Source organism: Giraffa tippelskirchi, chromosome 8 (genome assembly GCF_054371585.1).
Source record: "Giraffa tippelskirchi isolate mGirTip1 chromosome 8, T2T-mGirTip1v1.2.pri, whole genome shotgun sequence".
Taxonomy (NCBI): domain Eukaryota; kingdom Metazoa; phylum Chordata; class Mammalia; order Artiodactyla; family Giraffidae; genus Giraffa; species Giraffa tippelskirchi.
Window position 1 is genome coordinate 119,629,839 of NC_137282.1, and position 20,497 is coordinate 119,650,335.

At 39.4% G+C, this 20,497-nt stretch overlaps 1 protein-coding gene and 2 long non-coding RNA genes across 10 annotated transcripts in view; 2 read left to right on the plus strand and 1 right to left on the minus strand.

Annotated features, from left to right (window-relative positions):
- LOC145517399 (uncharacterized) overlaps positions 1-20,497 on the plus strand; it is a 37,118-nt gene that overhangs the window by 5,725 nt on the left and 10,896 nt on the right. The window contains exon 3 of the long non-coding RNA XR_014062015.1: positions 19,619-19,716. This is a non-coding gene — a long non-coding RNA (uncharacterized LOC145517399). The remainder of the gene's footprint in view (positions 1-19,618; positions 19,717-20,497) is intronic.
- LOC145517398 (uncharacterized) lies at positions 3,679-9,152 on the plus strand. Its single transcript, XR_014062013.1, has 2 exons — positions 3,679-4,390; positions 7,520-9,152. It is a non-coding gene; the product is annotated as an uncharacterized LOC145517398 (long non-coding RNA).
- PRIM2 (DNA primase subunit 2) overlaps positions 15,592-20,497 on the minus strand; it is a 297,212-nt gene continuing 292,306 nt past the window's right edge. For 4 of the 8 annotated variants that reach the window (XM_081519726.1, XM_081519725.1, XM_081519723.1 and 1 more), the window contains exon 14: positions 15,592-16,225. In XM_081519726.1, coding sequence (XP_081375852.1) covers positions 16,004-16,225 — 222 coding nt within the window. In that variant the 3' untranslated portion in view covers positions 15,592-16,003. The remainder of the gene's footprint in view (positions 16,226-20,497) is intronic. The other 4 variants (XM_081519731.1, XM_081519730.1, XM_081519727.1 and 1 more) reach the window with 1 other exon arrangement.

The window sequence follows — 20,497 nt, forward strand, 5'->3', positions numbered from 1 at the left end:
CTGGATGGACGGACTGGGCTCAGACGGAGCCTCAGGTGGAGACACATTTGGGAGTTCTCTGCATGTAGATGGATGAGATCACCTGGGAAGCTCACAGAATGAGAACAGTGGTGGGGCACGAGCTGTTGGGGAACCAAGAGCTGAGGTTGGGTGGAGGAGGACAGTCACCAATTCTCTGCAGTGAAAGGGAAGTAAAAAGAGAAACATGTAGTTCTGTGACCTTTTTAATCAATATGAAGATCCTGATTTCCTGTATGACCCAAGTGAAAGCTAAGGTTTTTTTTTTTAAGGTAGGAGGATCAGAAAAATTTGCATGAGATGCTCATTTTTTTAATTATTTTTTATTGAAGGATAATTGCTTTACAGAATTGTGTTGTTCCCTGTCAATCTCAACATGAATCAGCCATAGGTATACATATATCCCCCACTTTTGAACCTCATTCACATCTCCCTCTCCATCCCACCCCTCTAGGTTGATACAGAGCCCCTGTTTGAGTTTTCTGAGACTTAGAGCAAATTCCTGTTGGCTATCTATTTTACATATGGTAATGTAAGTTTCCATGTTACTCTTTCCATACATATCACCCTCTCTTCCCCTCTCCCCATGTCCACAAGTCTATTCTCTATGTCTGTTTCTCCGTTGCTTCTCTGTACATAAATTATTCAGTACCATTTTTCCAGATTCCACATATATGTGTTAGAATACGATATTTATCTTTCTTTTTCTGACTCACTTCACTCTGTATAATAGGCTCTAGGTTCATCCACCTCATTAGAACTGATTCAAATAATTTCCTTTTTATGACTGAGTAATATTCCATTGTGTATATGAACTATGGTTTCTTTATCTATTCATCTGTCGATGAACATCCAAGTTGCTACCATGTTCCAGCTATTGTAAATAGTGCTGCAGTGAACAATGGGATACATACATCTTTTCCAATTTTGGTTTCCTCAGGTTACATGCCTAGCAGTGGGATTACTGGGTCATATGGTGGTGTTATTCCTATTTTTAAAGGAATCTCCACACCATCTTCCATAGTGGCTGTATCAATTTATATTTCCACCAACAGTGCAAGAGCATTCCCTTTTCTCCACACCCTCTCCAGCATTTATTTTTTGTAGACTTTTTGATGATGGCCATTCTGACTGGTGTGAGGTGATATCTCGTGGTTTTGATTTGCATTTCTCTAATAATGAGTGATGTTGAGCATCTTTTCATGTGTCTCTTAGCCATCTATATCTCTTCTTTGGAGAAGTGTCTGTTTAGGTCTTGTTCCCACTTTTTGACTGGGTTGTTTGTTTTTCTGGTATTGAGTTGTATAAGCTGCTTGTATATTTTGGAAATTAATCCTTTGTCAGTTGCTTCATCTGCTATTATTTTCTCCCATTCTGAGGGTTGTCTTTTCACCTTGCTTAGAGTTTCCTTTGCTGTGCAAAAGCTTTTACATTTAATCATGTCCCACTTGTTTACTTTTGGTTTTATTTCCATTATTCTAGGAGGTGAGTCATAGAGGATCTTGCTTTGATTAATGTCATCGAGTGTTCTGCCTATATTTTCCTCTAAGAGTTTTCTAGTTTCTGGTCTTACATTTAGGTCTTTAATCCATTTTGAGTTTATCTTTGTCTGTGGTATTAGGAAGTGTTCTAATTTCATTCTTTTACATGTAGCCGTCCAGTTTTCCCGGTACCATTTAATGAAGAGGTTGTCTTTGCCCCACTGTACATTCTTGCCTCCTTTGTCAAGAATAAGGTTCCCATAGGTGCATGGGTTCATTTCTGGGCTTTCTGTCTTGTTCCATTGGTCTATATTTCTGTTTTTGTGCCAGTACCATACTATCTTGATGACAGTAGCTTTGTAGTATAATCTGAAGTCAGAAAGGTTGATTCCTCCAGATCCATTCTTCTTTCTGAAGACTGCTTTGGCTATTTAGGGTCTTTTGTGTTCCCATATGAATTGTGAAATTTTTTGTTCTAGTTCTGTGAAAAATGTCATTGGTAATTTGATAGGGATCACATTGAATCTGTGTGGTAGCACAGTCATTTTCACAATATTGATTCTTCCTACCCAGGAACATGGAATATCTCTCCATCTGTTTATGTCATCTTTGATTTCTTTCAACAGTGTCATATAAATTTATGTGTACACTTCTTTTGTCTCCTTAGGTAAGTTTATTCCTAGGTATTTTGTTCTTTTTGTTGCAGTGGTGAATGGGAGTGATTCCTTAATTTCTCTTTCTGATTTTTCATTGTTAGTATATAGAAATGCAGGTGACTTCTGTATATTGATTTTATATCTTGCAACTTTCCTAAATTCACTGATTAGCAGTTTTCTGATAATACCTTCTGCAAACAGTGAGAGATTTACTTCTTTTCCAATCTGGATTCCTTTTATTTCTTTTCCTTCTGATTGTTGTAGCTAGGACTTCCAACTTTATGTTGAATAATAGTGGTGAAAGTGGACACCCTTGTCTTGTTCCTGATCTTAGGGGGAAATGATTACAGTTTTTCACCATTGGAAATGATGTTTGCTGTAGGCTTATCATATATGGCCTTTACTATGTTGAGGTAAGTTCCTTCTATGCCCATTTTTTGAAGACCTTTAATCATAAATGGGTGCTGAATTTTATCAAAGGCTTTTTCTGCATTTATTGATATTATCATATGGTTTTTACCTTTCAATTTGTTAATATGGTGTATCACATTGATTGATTTGCATATATTGAAAAATCCTTGCATCCCCAGAATAACCCAACATGATCATGGTGGAAGAGCTTTTTGATGTGTTGCTGAATTCTGTTTGCTAAAATTTTGTTGAGGATTTTTGCATCTATGTTCATCAGTGATATTGGCCAGTAATTTTCTTTTTTTGTATTGCCTTTGTCTGGTTTTGGTATCAGAGTGATGGTGGCCTCATAGAATGAGTGTGGAAGTATTCCTTCCTCTGCAATTTTTTGAAAGAGATTTAGAGTGATAGGCATTAGCTCTTATCTAAATATTTGACAGAATTCTCCTGTGAAGCCATCTGGTCCTGGGCTTTTGTTTTATGGGAGATTTTTGATCACAGCTTCAATTTCAGTGATTGTAATTGGGTTGTTCATAATTTCTATTTCTTCCTGGTTTAGTCTTGGAAGATTGAACTTTTCCAAGAATTTGTCCATTTCTTCCAGGTTATCCATTTTATTGCCATATAGTTGTTCATAATATTCTCTTATAATCCTTTGTATTTCTGCACTGTCTGTTGTAACCTCTCCTTTTTCATTTCTAATTTTCTTGACTTGATTATTTTTTCTTGATGAGTCTGGCTAAAGGTTTGTCGATTTTTTTTATCTTCTCAAAGAACCACTTTTTAGTTTTATTAATCTTTACTATTGTTTCTTCTGCTCTGATCTTTATGATTTCTTTACTTCTACAAATTTTGGTGGTTTTTTGTTATTTTTCGAGTTTTTTTAGGTGTAAAGTTAGGTTGTCTATTCGATTTTTTTCTTGTTTCTTGAGGTAGGACTGTACTGCTATAAACTTCCCTCTTAGAACTGCTTTTGCTGCATCCCATAGGTTTTGAGTTGCCCTGTTTTTGTTGTTATTTGTTTCCAGAAATTTTTTTGATTTCCCTTTTGATTTCTTCAGTAACCTGTTGGTTATTTAGAAACGTATTGTTTAATATCCATGTGTTTGGGGTTTTTTTTTACAGTTTTTTTTCTTGTATTTGATATCTAGCCTCATAGCAGTGTGGTCAGAGAATATGCTTGATATGATTTCAATTTTCTTAAATTTACTGAGGTTTGATTTATGACTCAAGATGTGGTCTATCCTGGAGACTGTTCCATGTGCACTTGAGAAGAAGGTGTATTCTGCTGCATTTGGATGGAATGTCCTGAAGATATCAATGAGATTCATTTCATCTAATGTATCATTTAAGACTTGTGTTTCCTTATTAATTTTGTTTTGATGATCTGTCCATTGGTGTGAGTGGGTGTTAAAGTCTCCTACTATTATTGTGTTACTGTCAATTTCTCCTTTTATGTCTGTTAGTGTTTGTCTTTATGTATTGAGAAGCTTTTATGTTGGGTGCATAGATATTTACAATTGTTATGTCTTCCTCTTGGATTGATCCCTTGATCATTATGTAGTGTCCTTCCCTATCTCTTGTAATATTCTTTAGTTTAAGGTCTATTTTGTCTGATATGAGAATTGCTACTCCAGCTTTCTTTTGCTTTCCCTTTGGATGATATATTTTTCCATCCTCTCACTTTGAGTCTATATAACTCTTTAGCTCTGAAATGGGTTTCTTGTAGACAGCATATATATGGGTCTTGTTTTTGTATCCATTCAGCCAGTCTGTGTCTTTTGGTTGGAGCATTTGATCCGTCTACATTTAAAGTAATTATTGGTATATATGTTCCTATTGCCATTTTCTTAACTGTTTGCGGTTTATTTTGTAGATTTTTCCTTCTCTTGCATTTCTTGACTATATAAGTCCCTTTAACATTTGTTGTAAAGTTGGTTTGGGGATACTGAATTCTTTCAACTTTGGCTTGCCTGAAAAGCTTTTGATTTCTCCATCAAATCTGAATGAGATCCTTGCTGGGGATGGTAATCTTGGTTGTCTATTTTTCCCTTTCAGTACTTTAAATATATCCTGCCATTCCCTTCTGGCCTGCAGAGTTCAGCTGTTACTGTATGGGGCTTCCCTTGTATGTTACTTTCTGCTTTTCCCTTGCTATCTTTGTGTTTAGTCTTTGTTAGTTTGATTAATATGTGTCTTGGCGTGTTTCTCCTTGGGTTTATCCTGTATGGGACTCTTTGAACCTCTTGGACTTTATTGATTATTTCCTTTTCCATGTTGAAGAAATTTTCAACTACAATCTCTTCAGAAATGTTCTCATACCCTTTCTCTCTTCTTCTGCAGCCCCTATAATTTGAATATTGGTGCATTTGATATTGTCCCAGAGGTTTTGGAGACTATCCTCAGTTATTTTCATCCTTTTTACTTTATTCTGCTCTTCAGGAGTTATTTCCACCATTTTATCTTCCAGCTCACTGATTCCTTCTTCTGCTTCAGATATTCTGCTATTGATTCCTTCTAGAGTATTTTTAATTTCAGCAATTGTGTTGTTTGTCTCTGTATGTTTATTCTTTATTTCTTCTAGGTCCTTGTTAATTGAGTCTTGCATTTTCTCCATTCTGTTTTCAAGGTTTTGATCATCTTTATTATCATTATTCTGAATTCTTTTTCAGGTAGTTGGCCTATTTCCTCTTCATTTATTTGGACTTCTGTGTTTCTAGTTTGTTCCTTCATTTGTGTAGTGTTTCTCTGCTTTTTTTTTAACTTCTGTGTTTGAGGTCTCCTTTTCCCAGGCTTCAAGGTTGAATTCTTTCTTCCATTTGGTTTCTGCCCTCCTAAAGTTGGTCCAGTGATTTGTGTAAGGTTTGTATAGGGTGAGATTTGTGCTGAGATTTTTTTTCTTTTTCCTCTGATGGGCAAGGCTGAGTGAAGTGGTAATCCTGTCTGGTGATGATTCGGTTTGTATTTTTGTTTTGTTTGTTGTTTAGATGAGGTATCCTGCACAGGGTGCTACTGGTAGTTGGGTGATGCTGGGTCTTGTATTCAAGTGGTTTCCTTTGTGTGAGTTCTCACTATTTGCTACTCCCTAGGGTTATTCCAGTAGTCATGTATGGATGTGAGAGTTGGACTGTGAAGAAAGCTGAGCGCCGAAGAATTGATGCTTTTGAACTGTGGTGTTGGAGAAGACTCTTGAGAGTCCCTTGGACTGCAAGGAGATCCAACCAGTGCATCCTAAAGATCAGTCCTGGGTGTTCATTGGAAGGACTGATGTTGAAGCTGAAACTCCAATACTTTGGCCACCTCATGTGAAGAGTTGACTCACTGGAAAAGACCCTGATGCTGGGAAGGATTGGGGGCAGAAGGAGAAGGAGACGACAGAGGATGAGATGGTTGGATGGCATAACCGACTCGATGGACATGGGTTTGGGTGGACTCCGGGAGTTGGTGATGGACAGAGAGGCCTGGCGTGCTGCAATTCATGGGGTTGCAAAGAGTCGGACACGACTGAGTGACTGAACTGAACTGAACTGAACTATTGCCTTGGGAGACTGACCTAGGAAAACATTCGTATGATTTATGTTCAAGAATGTTTTGCCTGTGTTTTCTTCAGGGAGTTTTATGGTGTCATGGCTTATCTTTAAGCCTTTAAGCCATTTTGAGTTTAGTTTTGTGTACAGTGGGCATCCCAGGTGGCTCAGTTGTAATGAACCTGTCTGACAACTCAGGAGACACAAGAGACGTGGGTTCAACCCCTGGGTCAGGAAGATCCCCGGAGGAGGAAATGGCAACCCACTCTGTTATCCTTGCCTGGGAAATCCCATGGATAGAGAAGTCTGGTGGGTTACAATCTATGGAGTTGCAAAAAGTTGACATGACTTAGTGACTGTGCAGGCATGGTGTGAGGGGGTGTTCTAACTTCACTGATTTACATGTAGCTGTCCAAATTTTCAACATTACTTGCTGAAGAGACCATCTTTTCCTCATTTCATATTTTTGCCTCCTTTTTTGAAGACTAATTGTCCATAGGTCTATAGGTTTATTTCTGGGTTCTCTATTCTGTCCCATTGATTTGTTTTTGTGCCAGTACCATGCTGTTTTGATTACTGCAGCTTTGTAGCATTGTCTGAATTCTGGAAGGGTTATGCCTCCTGCTTTGTTCTTTAGCCTCAGGATTGCTTTGGCAATTTGGGGTCTTTAATGGTTCTGTATAAAGTTTACGATTATTTACTCTAATTCTGTGAAAAATGTCATGGGTAATTTGATAGAGATTGCATTAAATCTGTAGATTGCCTTGGTTAGTACCATTTTAACAATATTAATTCTTCCAATCCAACAGCATGGGATGGCTTTCCATTTCTTTGAATCATCTTCAGTTTCCTTTATTACATAATTCTCAGTATATAAGTTTTTCAACTCCTTGGTAAGATTTATTCCTAAGTATTTTATTTTTTGATATGATTTTAAAAGGGATTGTTTGTTTACATTCTCTTTCTGCTATTTCATTGTTAGTCTAAAGAAATGTAATCAATTTCTCTATGTTAATCTTGTATCCTGCTACCTTGCTGAGTTTATTAGTTCTAGAAGTTTTTGAGTGGCGTCTTTAGGGTTTTCTATATATAGTATCATGTCATCTGCACATAATAACAGTTTTAAACCTCTTCCCTACCAACTTGAATACCTTTTATTTCTTTTTCCTGTTGGATTGTTATGGCTAGGATTTCCAATACTATGCTGAAGAGAAGTAGTGACACTGGGCATCCTTCCCTTGTTCCATATTTTAGCAAGAAGGCTTTCAGCTTTTTGTGGTTGCATGTTATAATGGCTGTGGGTTTGTCATGAAGAGCTTTTATTATGTTGAGATATGTTCCCTCTGTACTGACTTTTGTAAAGGTTTTTTTTTTTAATCATGAATGGATGTTTAATTTTACCACAGACTTTTCTGCATCTATTGAGATGATCATGTGGTTTTGTCTTTTCTTTTGTTGATGTGGCATATCACACTGCTTGATTTTCATATATTGAACCATCCTTTTGACCCTGGTATGAACTCAACTTGGTCATGGTGTATGAACTTTTTTATTTGTTGTGGATTTGGGTTTCTATTTGTTTGTTTGTTAAGAATGTTTGCATCTATATTCACCAAAGATATTGGCCTGTAACTTTTTTGGTAGTGTGTTAGTCTGGTTTTGGTATCAGGGTGATGGTTTCTTCACAGAATGTCTTGGGAGTGTTCCCTCCTCTTCAATCTTGTGGAAGAGTTTGAGAAGAATTGGCATAAGTTCTTTTTTTTTTTTTTTTAAATATTCAGTTGAATATAACTGTGAAGCCATCTCATCCTGGACTTTTGCTTGTAGGGAGTTTTTGTTTTGCTTTATTACCGAGTCTATTTCACCTCTACTGATTGGTCTGTTCAAGTTTTCGATGCAGTATTGGTGGGCTTTATGTTTCTAGAAATTGTCCATTTCTTCTAGGTAGTTGAATTTGTTGGTTTATAATTGTTCATAGTATTCTTATTCTCTTATGGTTTTTGTATTTCTGCAGTATCAGTTGTGATTTCTCCTCTTTCATTTCTTAGTTTATTTGGGTTTTCTCTCTTTTCTTCTTGGTGAGCCTGGCCAGAGGTTTGTCAATTTTGTTTACCCTTTCAAAGAAACATCTCTTAGTTTTATTGACTTTTTCTATTTTTTTAATCTCTATTTTATTTTCCCTCTGATCTTTATTATTTCCTTCCTTCTGCTGACTTTTGGTTTTGTTTGCTCTTCTTCTTCTAATTCTTTTAGGTAGTATGTTAAGATTGTGTATTTGAAAATTTTCTTGCTTCTTGAAAAGGGCCTGAATTGCTATGAATTTCCAAGACTGCTTTTCATGCATCCCATTGATTTTGTATGGTTCTGCTTTGTCATTTGTCTCAAGGAATTTTTTAATTTCTTCTTTGATTTCATCATTGACTAATTGGTTTTTTAGTAGCATGTAGTTTAGTCTGCATGCCATTGTTTCTTGTTTGCTTGTTTCTTTTTCTGTGGTTGGTTTCTAGTTGCATGTCATTGTGATCAGAAAAGATGCTTGAATACTTCTATACTCTTAAATTTGTTGAGGCTTTTTTGTGCCCTGGTATGGCTAATCCTGGAGAATGTTTCATGTGCACTTGAGAAGCATGTGTACTCTTTTTTAGTACGGAAATATCAATTGAGTCTAACTGTTCTCTTGAATCCTTTAGGACCTCTGTTGTACTATTGATTTTCTTTCTCAAGTATCTGTCCACTAATGTGAGTGGGGTGTTAAAGTCTCCTACTATTATTATATTCCCATCAGTTTCTCCCTTTATGTCTGTATGTATTTGTTTTGTGTATTTGGGTACCCCATATTGGGTGCATATATGCTGATGAGTATAATATCCTCTCCTTGTGTTGACCCTTGTATCATTATACAGTGCTCTTCTTTTCCTTTATAGCCTTTGCTTTAAAGTCTATTTTTTCTGATATAATTAGTGATCCCCACTTCGTTGTCCCTTCTGTTTGCATGAAATCTTTTCCCTCCCCTCACTTTCAATCTATGTGTGTTCTTTGCCCTGAAGTGGGTTTCTTCAGTCAGTATTTGTAGACTTTGATTTTTTAAAATTCAATCTGCCATAATATGTCTTTTGATTGAAGTATTTAGTCCATTGACATTTAAGGTAATTATTGATCACTTTGCATTTCTTTCCATTTTAGTCCTTGTTTTCCTATTGGTTTTATATTTGTCTCTTTTTCCTTTTGTGATTTGATGATTTTCTTTTGTATTATGCTTTCACTTGTTCGTTTTGCTTTTGTGAATGTCTTGTATGGTTTTGATTGGTGGTTACCTGTTTTTCTAGTATGTTAACCCTTTTCTATATCTACTTGCTTTTAACTGCAGTCATATAGGCTCAAACACATTCTAGAAAAGAAAATCTACATTTTCTTATTCTCATCCCCCACATTTTATGATTTTGTTGTCCTCTTTTGTATCTTCATATTCATCCTTCTGCTACTCATTGTGGTTATCACTTTCACAGAATTTTTTGATCTTAAAAAATCTGTGTACTGGCTTATTTAAATGATTTACTTTCCAATTCTGATGTTCTCTTTCCTATAGCTCTCACTTCCCTTCTACGTAGAGATGACTTTTCAATATTTCCTTTAGGATAGGTTTACTATTGCTGTATTCTTTTAGCTTTTGCTTATCTTAGAAATTCTTTATCTCTCCTATTCTAAATGATAATCTTGCTGGGTAGAGTATTCTAGGTTGTAGATTTTTCTCTTTCAGGACTTTGAGAATATCTTACCACTTTCTTCTGGCCTGTAATGTTTCTACAGAGCCATCAGCTGATAGCTTGAGTTCCATATCCTTCTACTCCACTACCCTGATTAGAGTCCCCACAGATTTTTAAATGCATTATTTGCTGACTTAATTTTCTCTCCATGCTTTCAGCCCCAAAATTCAACACCACTATACATAAAATAGGTAAACAACAAGTACCTACTACCATACAGTGGTGGGAACTATTAATATACCCAGTTTCTTGTAATAATCTATAATGGAAAAGAATCTGAAATTAAAATATATATATATATATATATATATATATATATATATACACACACATAAATATAAAACTGAATCACTGTGCTATAACATTTGAAACTAATGGAGTATTGTAAATTAACTATTAACTAAGAAAAAAAATCCAAAAAACCAAAACCCCTCAATAAGCCTCATAGTTCCATCACAGGGAATGAATACCTACAAACCACAGGGCTAAACTGAAAACTCCATCCTGCATTTATTAGCAAAGTTGTTTCACTACCTTGTCATCAATGTTCAAAAACAGACCTGCAGCAGAAGACTCGGGAAATACAGAAGCTCTCTGTACAGAAATATTCTTAAACTTTTGATAAGGTTCTACAGTGATAATTCTTGGAGAAAATAAAATGCCGTGAGGCAATGGACAAAAGGAGCTTATAGGATAGAAAGCAAATCCAGTAACAGGAAATTGCATCACTTTCGGCAGGATGATCAAATGAAGTGGGAAGGTAATTTCCTGCAGGTGACAAGATTTCCATAGACTCACAGCACTAATTTCTTGGAATGACAATTACAGTGAAAAGCCTCAGACTAGGACAACAGCTACCTGTCAAAAAGGAGTACAATACTGAAAAGAAGGCAGATGCTCTAGGCAAACAGGTGATACCTGAATGCCAGTTAGGTACTCTTGTGAGAAACACTCACTCTGGGCCAACATCTTCTTCGGAAGCCCACTCCCAGGCAGCGTCATGCATTCCAGAGAGCCTGACAGTCAAACCTGGGCACTTGTTCAAAACACACCTCTCACACATAGTGATCCTGCCTGTGCGTAAAAGGGAGATGAGACACATCAGGCCCCCCATCCACCCCCGTCAGGGGAAAGCCGCCCTCTCCCCTGCAGCAGGGCTCTGCCTGCCCATTTCCATAGCCCCTCCTCCAGCCTTCTCTCACCCTCCCTCTGCCAAATGGATCTGATTACCACAGTGGTTTGAGGCTCTCAAATTTCTTTCCTTCAAGCTGTAAAGATATTCTCAGACCAAGCCTCACATTCAGAACGGCTGTCAGCTCTCACTTTAACGGGCACTTAAATTTAATGTCAAGCTGATGCCTGTGGAAGACCTTGATTAAATCTGCAAACAGTAGACTCTAACTAAACCAGAATTTTAGAGTTGTCTCATTTTGCCTTTCAAGCTTAAATCCCAGAAGTTTTCTTTTTTTACTTTGCAAAGAATTGCAGGAGTTTGTTTACAAAGACCTTGAGTATCAGTCAGGCAGCAAAGTGTAACAAGCAGGACACTCCCGTGCTTTTAGAGAAATCCCTCAGCTTACAAGGCCAAATGCATTAAAGATCCTTCCTTTTCATTGCTCTGTTCTCTCCCTACTTTTCAAAGTCTAACTGTTTACTTTCACGACTATAATATGATAAGCAACCATATATGAAAAGTTTACTTAAACGTTCCTAGTATTCTTTTATGCACATTGCAATTAAGAGTTTTAGACTATCTGAATGGATTGAGAAACAAAATGAAAGAAATGGGACAGCATCTCCACAAACAATGTTGGTGCTCCCACCAGCTGCAAATTTCCAACCTGGGTTCGGCTTCTCCTGTCTCTTCTTTTGCCTCTGATTATTGTACAGCCTCTCCTCCTTGAAGAGGTAATAAAAGAGGGACATTAACAGACCTGGAAGGCTCATGTTCTCTTTCATTGGCTGCTGTTTTGAAAAGAGGTTGCTGGCTTTTGATTTTTCTTTTGAGTTCTTCCTACACCATCTGATTCAAACAGGTCTTTCAAAGAAAACAAATCAAAATTGTCAAGACCTGTGAAGCATGAAAAATAAATTGCTTTTTCCAACTCCATAAAGCACCAGAAAGGCATTAATGTCTATCTTCTTATATAAACCTCTAACCCCATCCTCTAATCTATACAATTCACAAAATATTTATATATTCTTCTGTATAATACATGACAGGAAACCAAGCCTTATTACAAAGAAATGAAACTGGGAAAACAACTAATATTTAAACTAGTGTTATTTTGGAGTTTGACTAGACACACATAAAACGTTCAAATTCTTTAGGCTGCCGGGTAAGCAGTCGCCTCCAACACAGGTGCTCGCTGTCGTGCTGATGGTGGTGGGTGCTCAGGCTTCAGGAGAGCAGAACATGAGGCAGGAAAGAAAGCCTTGCAAATCCTGCCAGGTATGAAATGCCCTGTCCTGAGGCTCTCACTGAGCTATAGCAGGAGGCTGTGGCTCGATCTCCCTTCTTATAATACAACAGAGACGTGCCTTTCTGTGCTTGGCTTTTCATCACTAACTTAATTCTGGGGGTAAAATAGTGCTTGTCCTTACGCAGAGTACATCATGAGAAATGTTGGGCTGGAGGAAGCACAAGCTGGAATCAAGATTGCTGGGAGAAATATCAATAACCTCAGATATGCAGATGACACCACCCTTATGGCAGAAAGTGAAGAAGAACTAAAGAGCCTCTTGATGAAGGTGAAAGAGGAGAGTGAAAAAGTTGGCTTAAAGATCAACGTTCAGAAAACTAAGATCATGGTATCCGGTCCGAACATTTCATGGCAGATAGATGTGGAAACAGTGGCTGACTTTATTTTTCTGGGCTCCAAAATCACTGCTGATGGTGACTGCAGCCATGAAATTAAAAGAAGCTTACTCCTTGGAAGGAAAGTTATGACCAACCTAGACAGCATATTAAAAAGCAGAGACATTACTTTGCCAAAAAAGGTCCGTCTAGTCAAGGCTATGGTTTTTCCGGTGGTCATGTATGGATGTGAGAGTTGGACGGTGAAGAAAGCTGAGCGCCGAAGAATTGATGCTTTTGAACTGTGCTGTTGGAGAAGACTCTTGAGAGTCCCTTGGACTGCAAGGAGATCCAACCAGTCTACCCTAAAGGAGGCCAGTCCTGGGTGTTCATTGAAAGGACTGATGTTGAAGCTGAAACTCCAATACTTTGGCCACCTCATGGGAAGAGTTGACTCATTGGAAAAGACCCTGATGCTGGGAAAGATTGAGGGCAGGAGGAGAAGGGGATGACAGAGGATGAGATGGCTGGATGGCATCATCGACTCGATGGACATGGGTCCGGGAGTTGATGATGGACAAGGAGGCCTGGTGTGCTGTGGTTCATGGGGTCACAAAGGGCGACTGAACTGAACTGTCCTTAAAAAAAAAAAAAGGTTTTGCAGTTGGCAGTCATCAGATTTCTGCTGCAAACTATACATGATACAAGGAATAGCAGATGGTTTCGGAAGGGAGAGATTTATAGGGGTAATTTGTAGTGGAGTAACACTATTTTCTGAACTAGGTAATAATAAGTCACAAAGACAAGCAAAAACTCAAATGTATCTCCTTTAGTTATCAGTTCAGTTCAGTTCAGTCACTCAGTCGTGTCCGACTCTTTGCGACTCCATGGACTGCAGCACGCCAGGCCTCCCTGTCCATCATCAACTCCCGGAGCTCACTCAAACTCATGTCCATCAAGTCAGCGATGCCATCCAACTGTCTCATCCTCTGTCATCCCCTTCTCCTCCTGCTTTCAATCTTTCCCAGCATCAGGGTCTTTTCCAGTGAGTCAGTTCTTCACATCAGGTGGCCAAAGTATTCAGCTTCAGCATCAGTCCTTCCAATGAATATTCAGGACTGATTTCCTTTATATGTCACTAAATATTCCAAGAAATCTTTGCTCAGTAGCGTAACATAAAAACCTGATGAGCTGACATTTTTAGGTTCTGATGCACTGATCCTGTTTAAGACAGACCATGCAGTGTCTCATGTGATTAAAGAGGACAAAGGACAAAAAGAGTAGATATATGTATGTGTGTAACTGACTCACTCTGCTGTACATGTGAAATGAACACAACACTGAAAATCAACTACACTACAATAACAATCGTAATTTTTAAAAAAGGGATAAAGGGCAAGGGCCCTCTTCCCCAGGAAGAGAAACCTGTGTAGAATGGCATCCAAGGGAGTCGGTGAGTGAAGGTCACATTTCTCTCTGAGCTTAAATGCTCTAGCGAGTGAGCAGCGCCCACAGGGAGGAAACACCTCGGATCAGGGCACCACCTGAGGCACACGGTGCATCCTCAAGGGCAGCAGGGAGCTGGGCACTAGTTCAGGGCACACCTATGAACTTTCATGACTAACTCCACTGATGGCACTGAAAGAGGCATTACTAAAAATACGAGCATAATCACCACTGAGTCAATGAATTCACCAAATCTACCTGGCAGCTCACAGCTTCCACAGAAGCAGTGTGGAGTGGGAGCTGGAGGAGGGGTGAAGAAGCACCTCAGTCTCTCCTTAGAGCCCTCTCAGCTCAGTGACGGGCTGTCCCCCCAGGAGTGGGAGCTGGAAGGGGGGGTGAAGAAGCACCTCAGTCTGTCCTTAGAACCTTCTCACCTCAGTGATGAGCTGTCCCCCCAGGAGTGGGAGCTGAAAGGAGGGGTGAAGAAGCACCTCAGTCTCTCCTTAGAACCTTCTCACCTCAGTGATGAGCTGTCCCCCCAGGAGTGGGAGCTGGAAGGGGGGGTGAAGAAGCACCTCAGTCTGTCCTTAGAACCTTCTCACCTCAGTGACGGGCTGTCCCCCCAGGAGTGGGAGCTGGAGGGGGTGGTGAAGAAACACTCCAGTCTCTCCTTAGAGCCCTCTCAGCTCAGTGACGGGCTGTCCCCCCAGGAGTGCGAGCTGGAAGAGGGGGTGAAGAAGCACCTCAGTCTCTCCTTAGAACCTTCTCACCTCAGTGATGGGCTGTCCCCCCAGAAGTGGGAGCAAAGAAACGCCCTCGTGTCTCTTTAGAGCCCTCTCACCTCAGTGATGGGCTGTCCCCCCAGGAGTGGGAGCTGGAGGGGGGGTGAAGAAGCACTTCAGTCTCTCCTTAGATCCCTCTCAGCTCAGTGACGGGCTGTCCCCCCAGAAGTGGGAGCAAAGAAACACTCCAGTCTCTCCTTAGAGCCCTCTCAGCTCAGTGACAGGCTGTCCCCCAAGGAGTGGGAGCTGGAGGGGTGGTGAAGAAGCACCTCAGTCTCTCCTTAGAGCCCTCACACCTCAGTGAGAGGCTGTCCCCTGAGGAATGGGAGCTGGAGGGGGGTGAAGAAGCACCTCAGTCTCTCCTTAGAGCCCTCTCACCTCAGTGACGGGCTGTCCCCCCAGGTGAGCGGGAGTGGCAGCAGAAAAGGAGTACTATGGTTTTATATAATAAAATCCTTCTACTCCTTAACAGTGTGAGCAACTGTACACATTCAGTTTCTCTTAATTCCCGAGTCACAACTCACTTCAGTAGAGTTTGCTCCCATTCAAAGGGGCAAAAATTCTCTTGCTGAGGTAGAATAACTTCAGATGGCCAACTCAAGAGAAAAAGGAAGCAGAAAGACAGTTTAAAATTTGGCAATATGTTGGATATTCCAGAATACCACATTAAAACCTGAGGCAAAGGCATAATATGACTCTCACAATTATATGCAGACATTCTCACTATACATTTTGATATTTATTAACAAAGAGAGTCTAGAAAAGGTCTGGGCCAACATTACAGTGATAAATGTTAAACTAAAAGCTGTTTTCAGTTGTATTGTTTCTAGGGGACAGTAACCAGTCCAGAAAGCTGCTTTCTCTCCTAAAAAAGGACTTAAGTTACATCATTCAAGTGTTAGATTTCAAAAGAAATACTTCCTGTTCTCTTTTGACAAAGCAAAATATAGTGGAGGTCTTTGTTTTTACCTGCAAGCCTGCCTTCCTGAGAAGCATGCACACGTGGATGGATGAAGGAGGCAGGGTAGAGGGAGAAGGTGACAAAAAAGAAAAAGGCAAAATCATAAAGTTGGAAATAAAAGCCAGTGAAGAAGATGAGCTACTAACTGCCCAGGAACCATTCACTGAAGCAACTCCTCCAGTTCCTCCAGATCCATGTCCAGAGCGGAGCTGAGTGAGTCCAAAGCGGAGGACGAATCCTTGATTCTCTGGACACTCGGTCTGGGTTGGGGCGTTTCAGGTTGGACAGATTCCTTCTTGGTGTCTTTACCTCCACCGAGGATCCGCTGGCTCTCAAAAAAGAACTGGTTTGGATGACTCAAAGAAAAGCCACAATCATCTACCTGCACGAGAAGCAGATGTGTGTCACAAAAATACATACAGAACAAAAGTACAAATAAAGGGGCCGTGAAGAACCATCCGGACCTCATTCAGAACCCACTCAACACCTGAAACACAGATTCTCCTTCAAAATCTCAACCATCACTGACAGGCTTTCACTCACAGGGAGCTTCAGCCACCCCCTGACAGTAACAAGCTGTGAGCGGTACGTCCATGCTTCCCCACCCACCTCCTACCTGACACCTCAGACGCTCAAAGGCATGTCAGAGCAAAATGCCTGGCATCTTGTCAGTCAATATTTGTTTCAAAACAAGAAAAGAAACAAGGAGGTTCTTCCCGATGAGCTGAGTCTAGAAGGATGAGAGACTCACAGCTGGGACGATGGGCAAGGGCTGTACAAGCAGTGGGCCCCGGGAGCAGGGTGCAGAGCGGTGCCTGGGAAAGCAGGAGGTGCAGGCGGGCTGGTGTGCCAGGCGCAGAAAGGGGGTGCCAGGACAAGAGGCTGGGAAGGGGCCGCGGCCAGACCACCGAGAAATCTGACAGCCAAGTCAATGACCCAGACCCGATTGTGTAGGCATCAAAATTTTTACTAGTTACTAAAATGTCTTAAGAAGGGAAGTGATGTGATTAAAGATATGTGTAACCTTATGGTGGATTAAAATGGGTTGGCAGGGGGTTAAGGTTACCATTACAGTTCAGGGTGAAGCTTCTTAACAAGCAGACCAATAAACAGAAAGAAGATCTTTCCTGGTAAAACCTACTTGAGAATCCCAGGGTTCTCTGATTCTCTGTGGTCATTGTTGATACATGTTGGACCAATAATTTTATAATAACTCAGTGTATAGCAGATTGATAGTGTACACACTGACCTAAGAGTTATTACTCAGATCACTAAGAATAATTTTTTATCTGCTCCTTTCCTGCTTAGTTTCAAAATATTTCCTGAATGTTTTATCTATAATTTTTTATTAACAATGGAGTCATTTTGTGAACTTCTTTATTATATTGTTTTTCACTCAATTCTTTAAAAACTGGGAGATTCAATATAACGTTTGCATTTTACAAAGTGTTTCATGAAAAGTAAGTTTATTTCCCAGCACATTTTCAACCAGTAGGCTTTGTTTTTTATAAATAGAGAACACTAGAGATTGGAAAAATGTAAGGAATCCTTTAAATTGAATCTCCTCCAAGTACAGACTAAGAAACTGAGACCCAGATGGTTTAGACACAGTCATGGCACTAGTAACCAGTTGTGTCTGAATTAGAATTCAGGCCTTTAGGTCACTTAGTTACTCTGAAATCTGTTTTAAGGGGTTTTATGCAAAGTCAAACTTATAATCACAGTGTTATAAATATTATTTTAGAGATAAACTTGTCTATAAGAATTATAAAAAGCATAGCTGGGTCACTTTATGCAAAAAGAAGCTAGCACTTTTTGTGATAATTAATTACATATTTCCTACACCTTGTTTCAAGTTGTTAAAACTGTCAAAATATCTATCACAGTTATCTGTGGAGTAAACTGAATGATTAGATTCCAATGTGGACAAAATGAAATGTGGTCATCTTTATATTTTATACAGCAGGCTTCTCTGGTGGCTCAAACGGTAAAGCGTCTGCCTGCAATGTGGGAGACCCAGGTTCGATCCCTGGGTTGGGAAGATCTCCTGGAGAAGCAAATGGCAACCCACTCCAGTACCCTTGTCTGGAAAGTCCCATGGACAGAGGAACCTGGTAGGCTATATAGTCCGTGGGGTCACAGAGAGTCGGACACGACTGAGTGACTTCACTTTCACTTTTCACTTTATATTAAGCATCAGTTTCCTCTCCCCTGAAATGCAGGTAATAATAGTTATGTCATAGGGCTGCTATGAGGAAAACCAAGGAAATATGAGGATAAAAAGCAAGAGTTGTTGGTTCTATGAAATCTATATTAAATGCTTTGGAAAGATTCAAGAAAGGCAAGTTAGTTAAAAATAAACAACCTGAATTCTCAAAAAGACAGGGAAAAAGATCATACTGCTTTGTATTATCAGTAAGTTCTTTCTCCACTTTAAAGAAACACAAACTGGAAATTAGTGGTGGTGTATTATGTGTATGGTTTTTGGAAAAAAATGAAACCAAATTCCCATCCCTAAATTACACTCAAACAAAAGACTGCCTTTATATCAGAAAATTAGCAAATAAACGACATTCAAATGTTTTTAAGTTTAAAATGTAGTGTTTTCTTTGTGTTAGTTGCTTAGCCATGTCCAACACTTTGAGACTCCATGGACTGTAGCCTGCCAGGCTCCTCTGTCTGTGGAATTCTTCAGGCAAGAGTACTAGTGGGTAGCCATTCCCTTCTCCAGGGGATCTTCCCGACCCAGGGATCGAACCCAGGTCATCTGCATGCAGGCAGATGCTTTACCATTTGAGCCACCAAGGAAGCCCAAAATGTAATGTTAGGTCACCTTTGAAATGTAATCCGTTTTAATTAATATTTTTATTAACCAACTAAATAACGCCAAGGGTACTGAAATGAGGGCCTGTAACCAAGGTTCTGCCTGATGTCATGTTTCCCAACTTTCTCTCTCAGGTCTGCAATCGCCCTTTCTTAAGTCATTTTGTTAAATAAGCTAATTTTACCAAACTAATAGAAAGATGCCTGGTAGCATGATGAACTTATAAAGAGTTTCCTTCTGTTTACTGGACTGTATTTCTTCTAGGATGGGGTATTTCTTTTGAAATTTTTCTTTCACTTTTATTTTTGGCTGAAGGAAGTTATCTTTCATCCTGTTCAGGAACATAAAATTAGGAAGTTTTAGGGAGGAAGGGGAGAAGCATAAACCGAATAGAATGAAAATAGATTTTACTTTAACCAATTTGTAAAAAGAATAGAGAAAGACATTTATCCACATCAAAATCTCCCACTTCACTTATTGCTTACAAGTTGGCAGTTATTTCCTTTGTGTGGTGGCGGCACTCAGTCATGTCTGATTCTCTGCAGCCCCATAAACTGTAGCCCTCCAGGCTCCTCTGTCCGTGGAAATCTCCAGGCAAGAATACTGAAGCAGGTTGCCATTTCCTACTGCAGGGAATCTTCCCAACCCAGGAATAGAACCTGTGCCTCCTGCAATCTCCTGCATTGGGAGATGGATTCTTTACCACTAGTGCCACTAGTACCACCTGGGAAGCCCCATTATTTCCTTTACTCCTCATTAAAAAACAAAGGGGGGGTGGTGAGATTCAGTTTGCTTCATTCTATATTTGGAAATATTAAGTGAGAATTTTCATAATTTTGTTTGCTGTGAATGTTTCTCTCCTTGCCTTTTTTCTTGTTTGGTTGCTACTGGTGATATTTTTCTTTGTGGTTAATAATTTTTTTTTTATTGTGTTTTCTACTTTCTGTTAAGTATTGAGAGACGGAAATCCCGTGACACATCTTCACCTTGCTCTATGATCTTGGAAGTCCCAAAGCAAAGATCTAACATAAGATGAGCAGAAAAAAGAGGTGGGATGGAGACCTTTACAGGCTACATAAATTTTGAGTTTCATCTTAAGAGGGATGGGGGAGGCTTTTAAAATGTTTTTAAAAAGCACATTACTGAAATGGTCAGATTTCTCTGTTTTAAAAGTCACCCGGCAGCCGTGTGAAGGAAAAAGACCTAGGCCGTAAGTGTGCAGCTGCTGGGGAAGGAGTCGGGAAGCTGCTACAGTGAGTGATCCACACAAGAGACAGTGGTGGCTGCTGGCCCAGGGTTCTGACTGATCCCCAAAGTGATCTTGAGCAAGGATTAAAAAGCTTAAGTGTACTTCGTATATCCTATTTAAGACTGTAGGAAAATGCGTGATAGATTTTAATAAGATTTGTGTAGAGATCTCTTACAGTGAAAAGGAATTTTGCTCAGCTGTTTGGAAATTAAGTATCCAGAATGACTCAGTACCTAAAGAGATCTACTTCTAAAGAAACTATTTTCAATTAAAATCCAGAGTTTAATCTACACAAAGGCCTAGTGTTTTCATTTATAAACGGAGTATGACAAAACAAACAAAAAAAAATCACTACAATATAAAATATTGCTCTCTAAAAATACTGAGGGAAACAGATTTCAAGCAGGCCCACCTTTGGTATCTATTAAGTGAATCTCTCTCTAACATCTGCTTAGAATCAGCATGTTTTGCACACGATGACCTTCACAGTAACAAAGGTTTCATATATCTGCTGTAGCAAATGTGGATTCTGAAGGAACGGAAGCAATACTGTTTTACCTATGGGATGTTTGGGTTTTAAT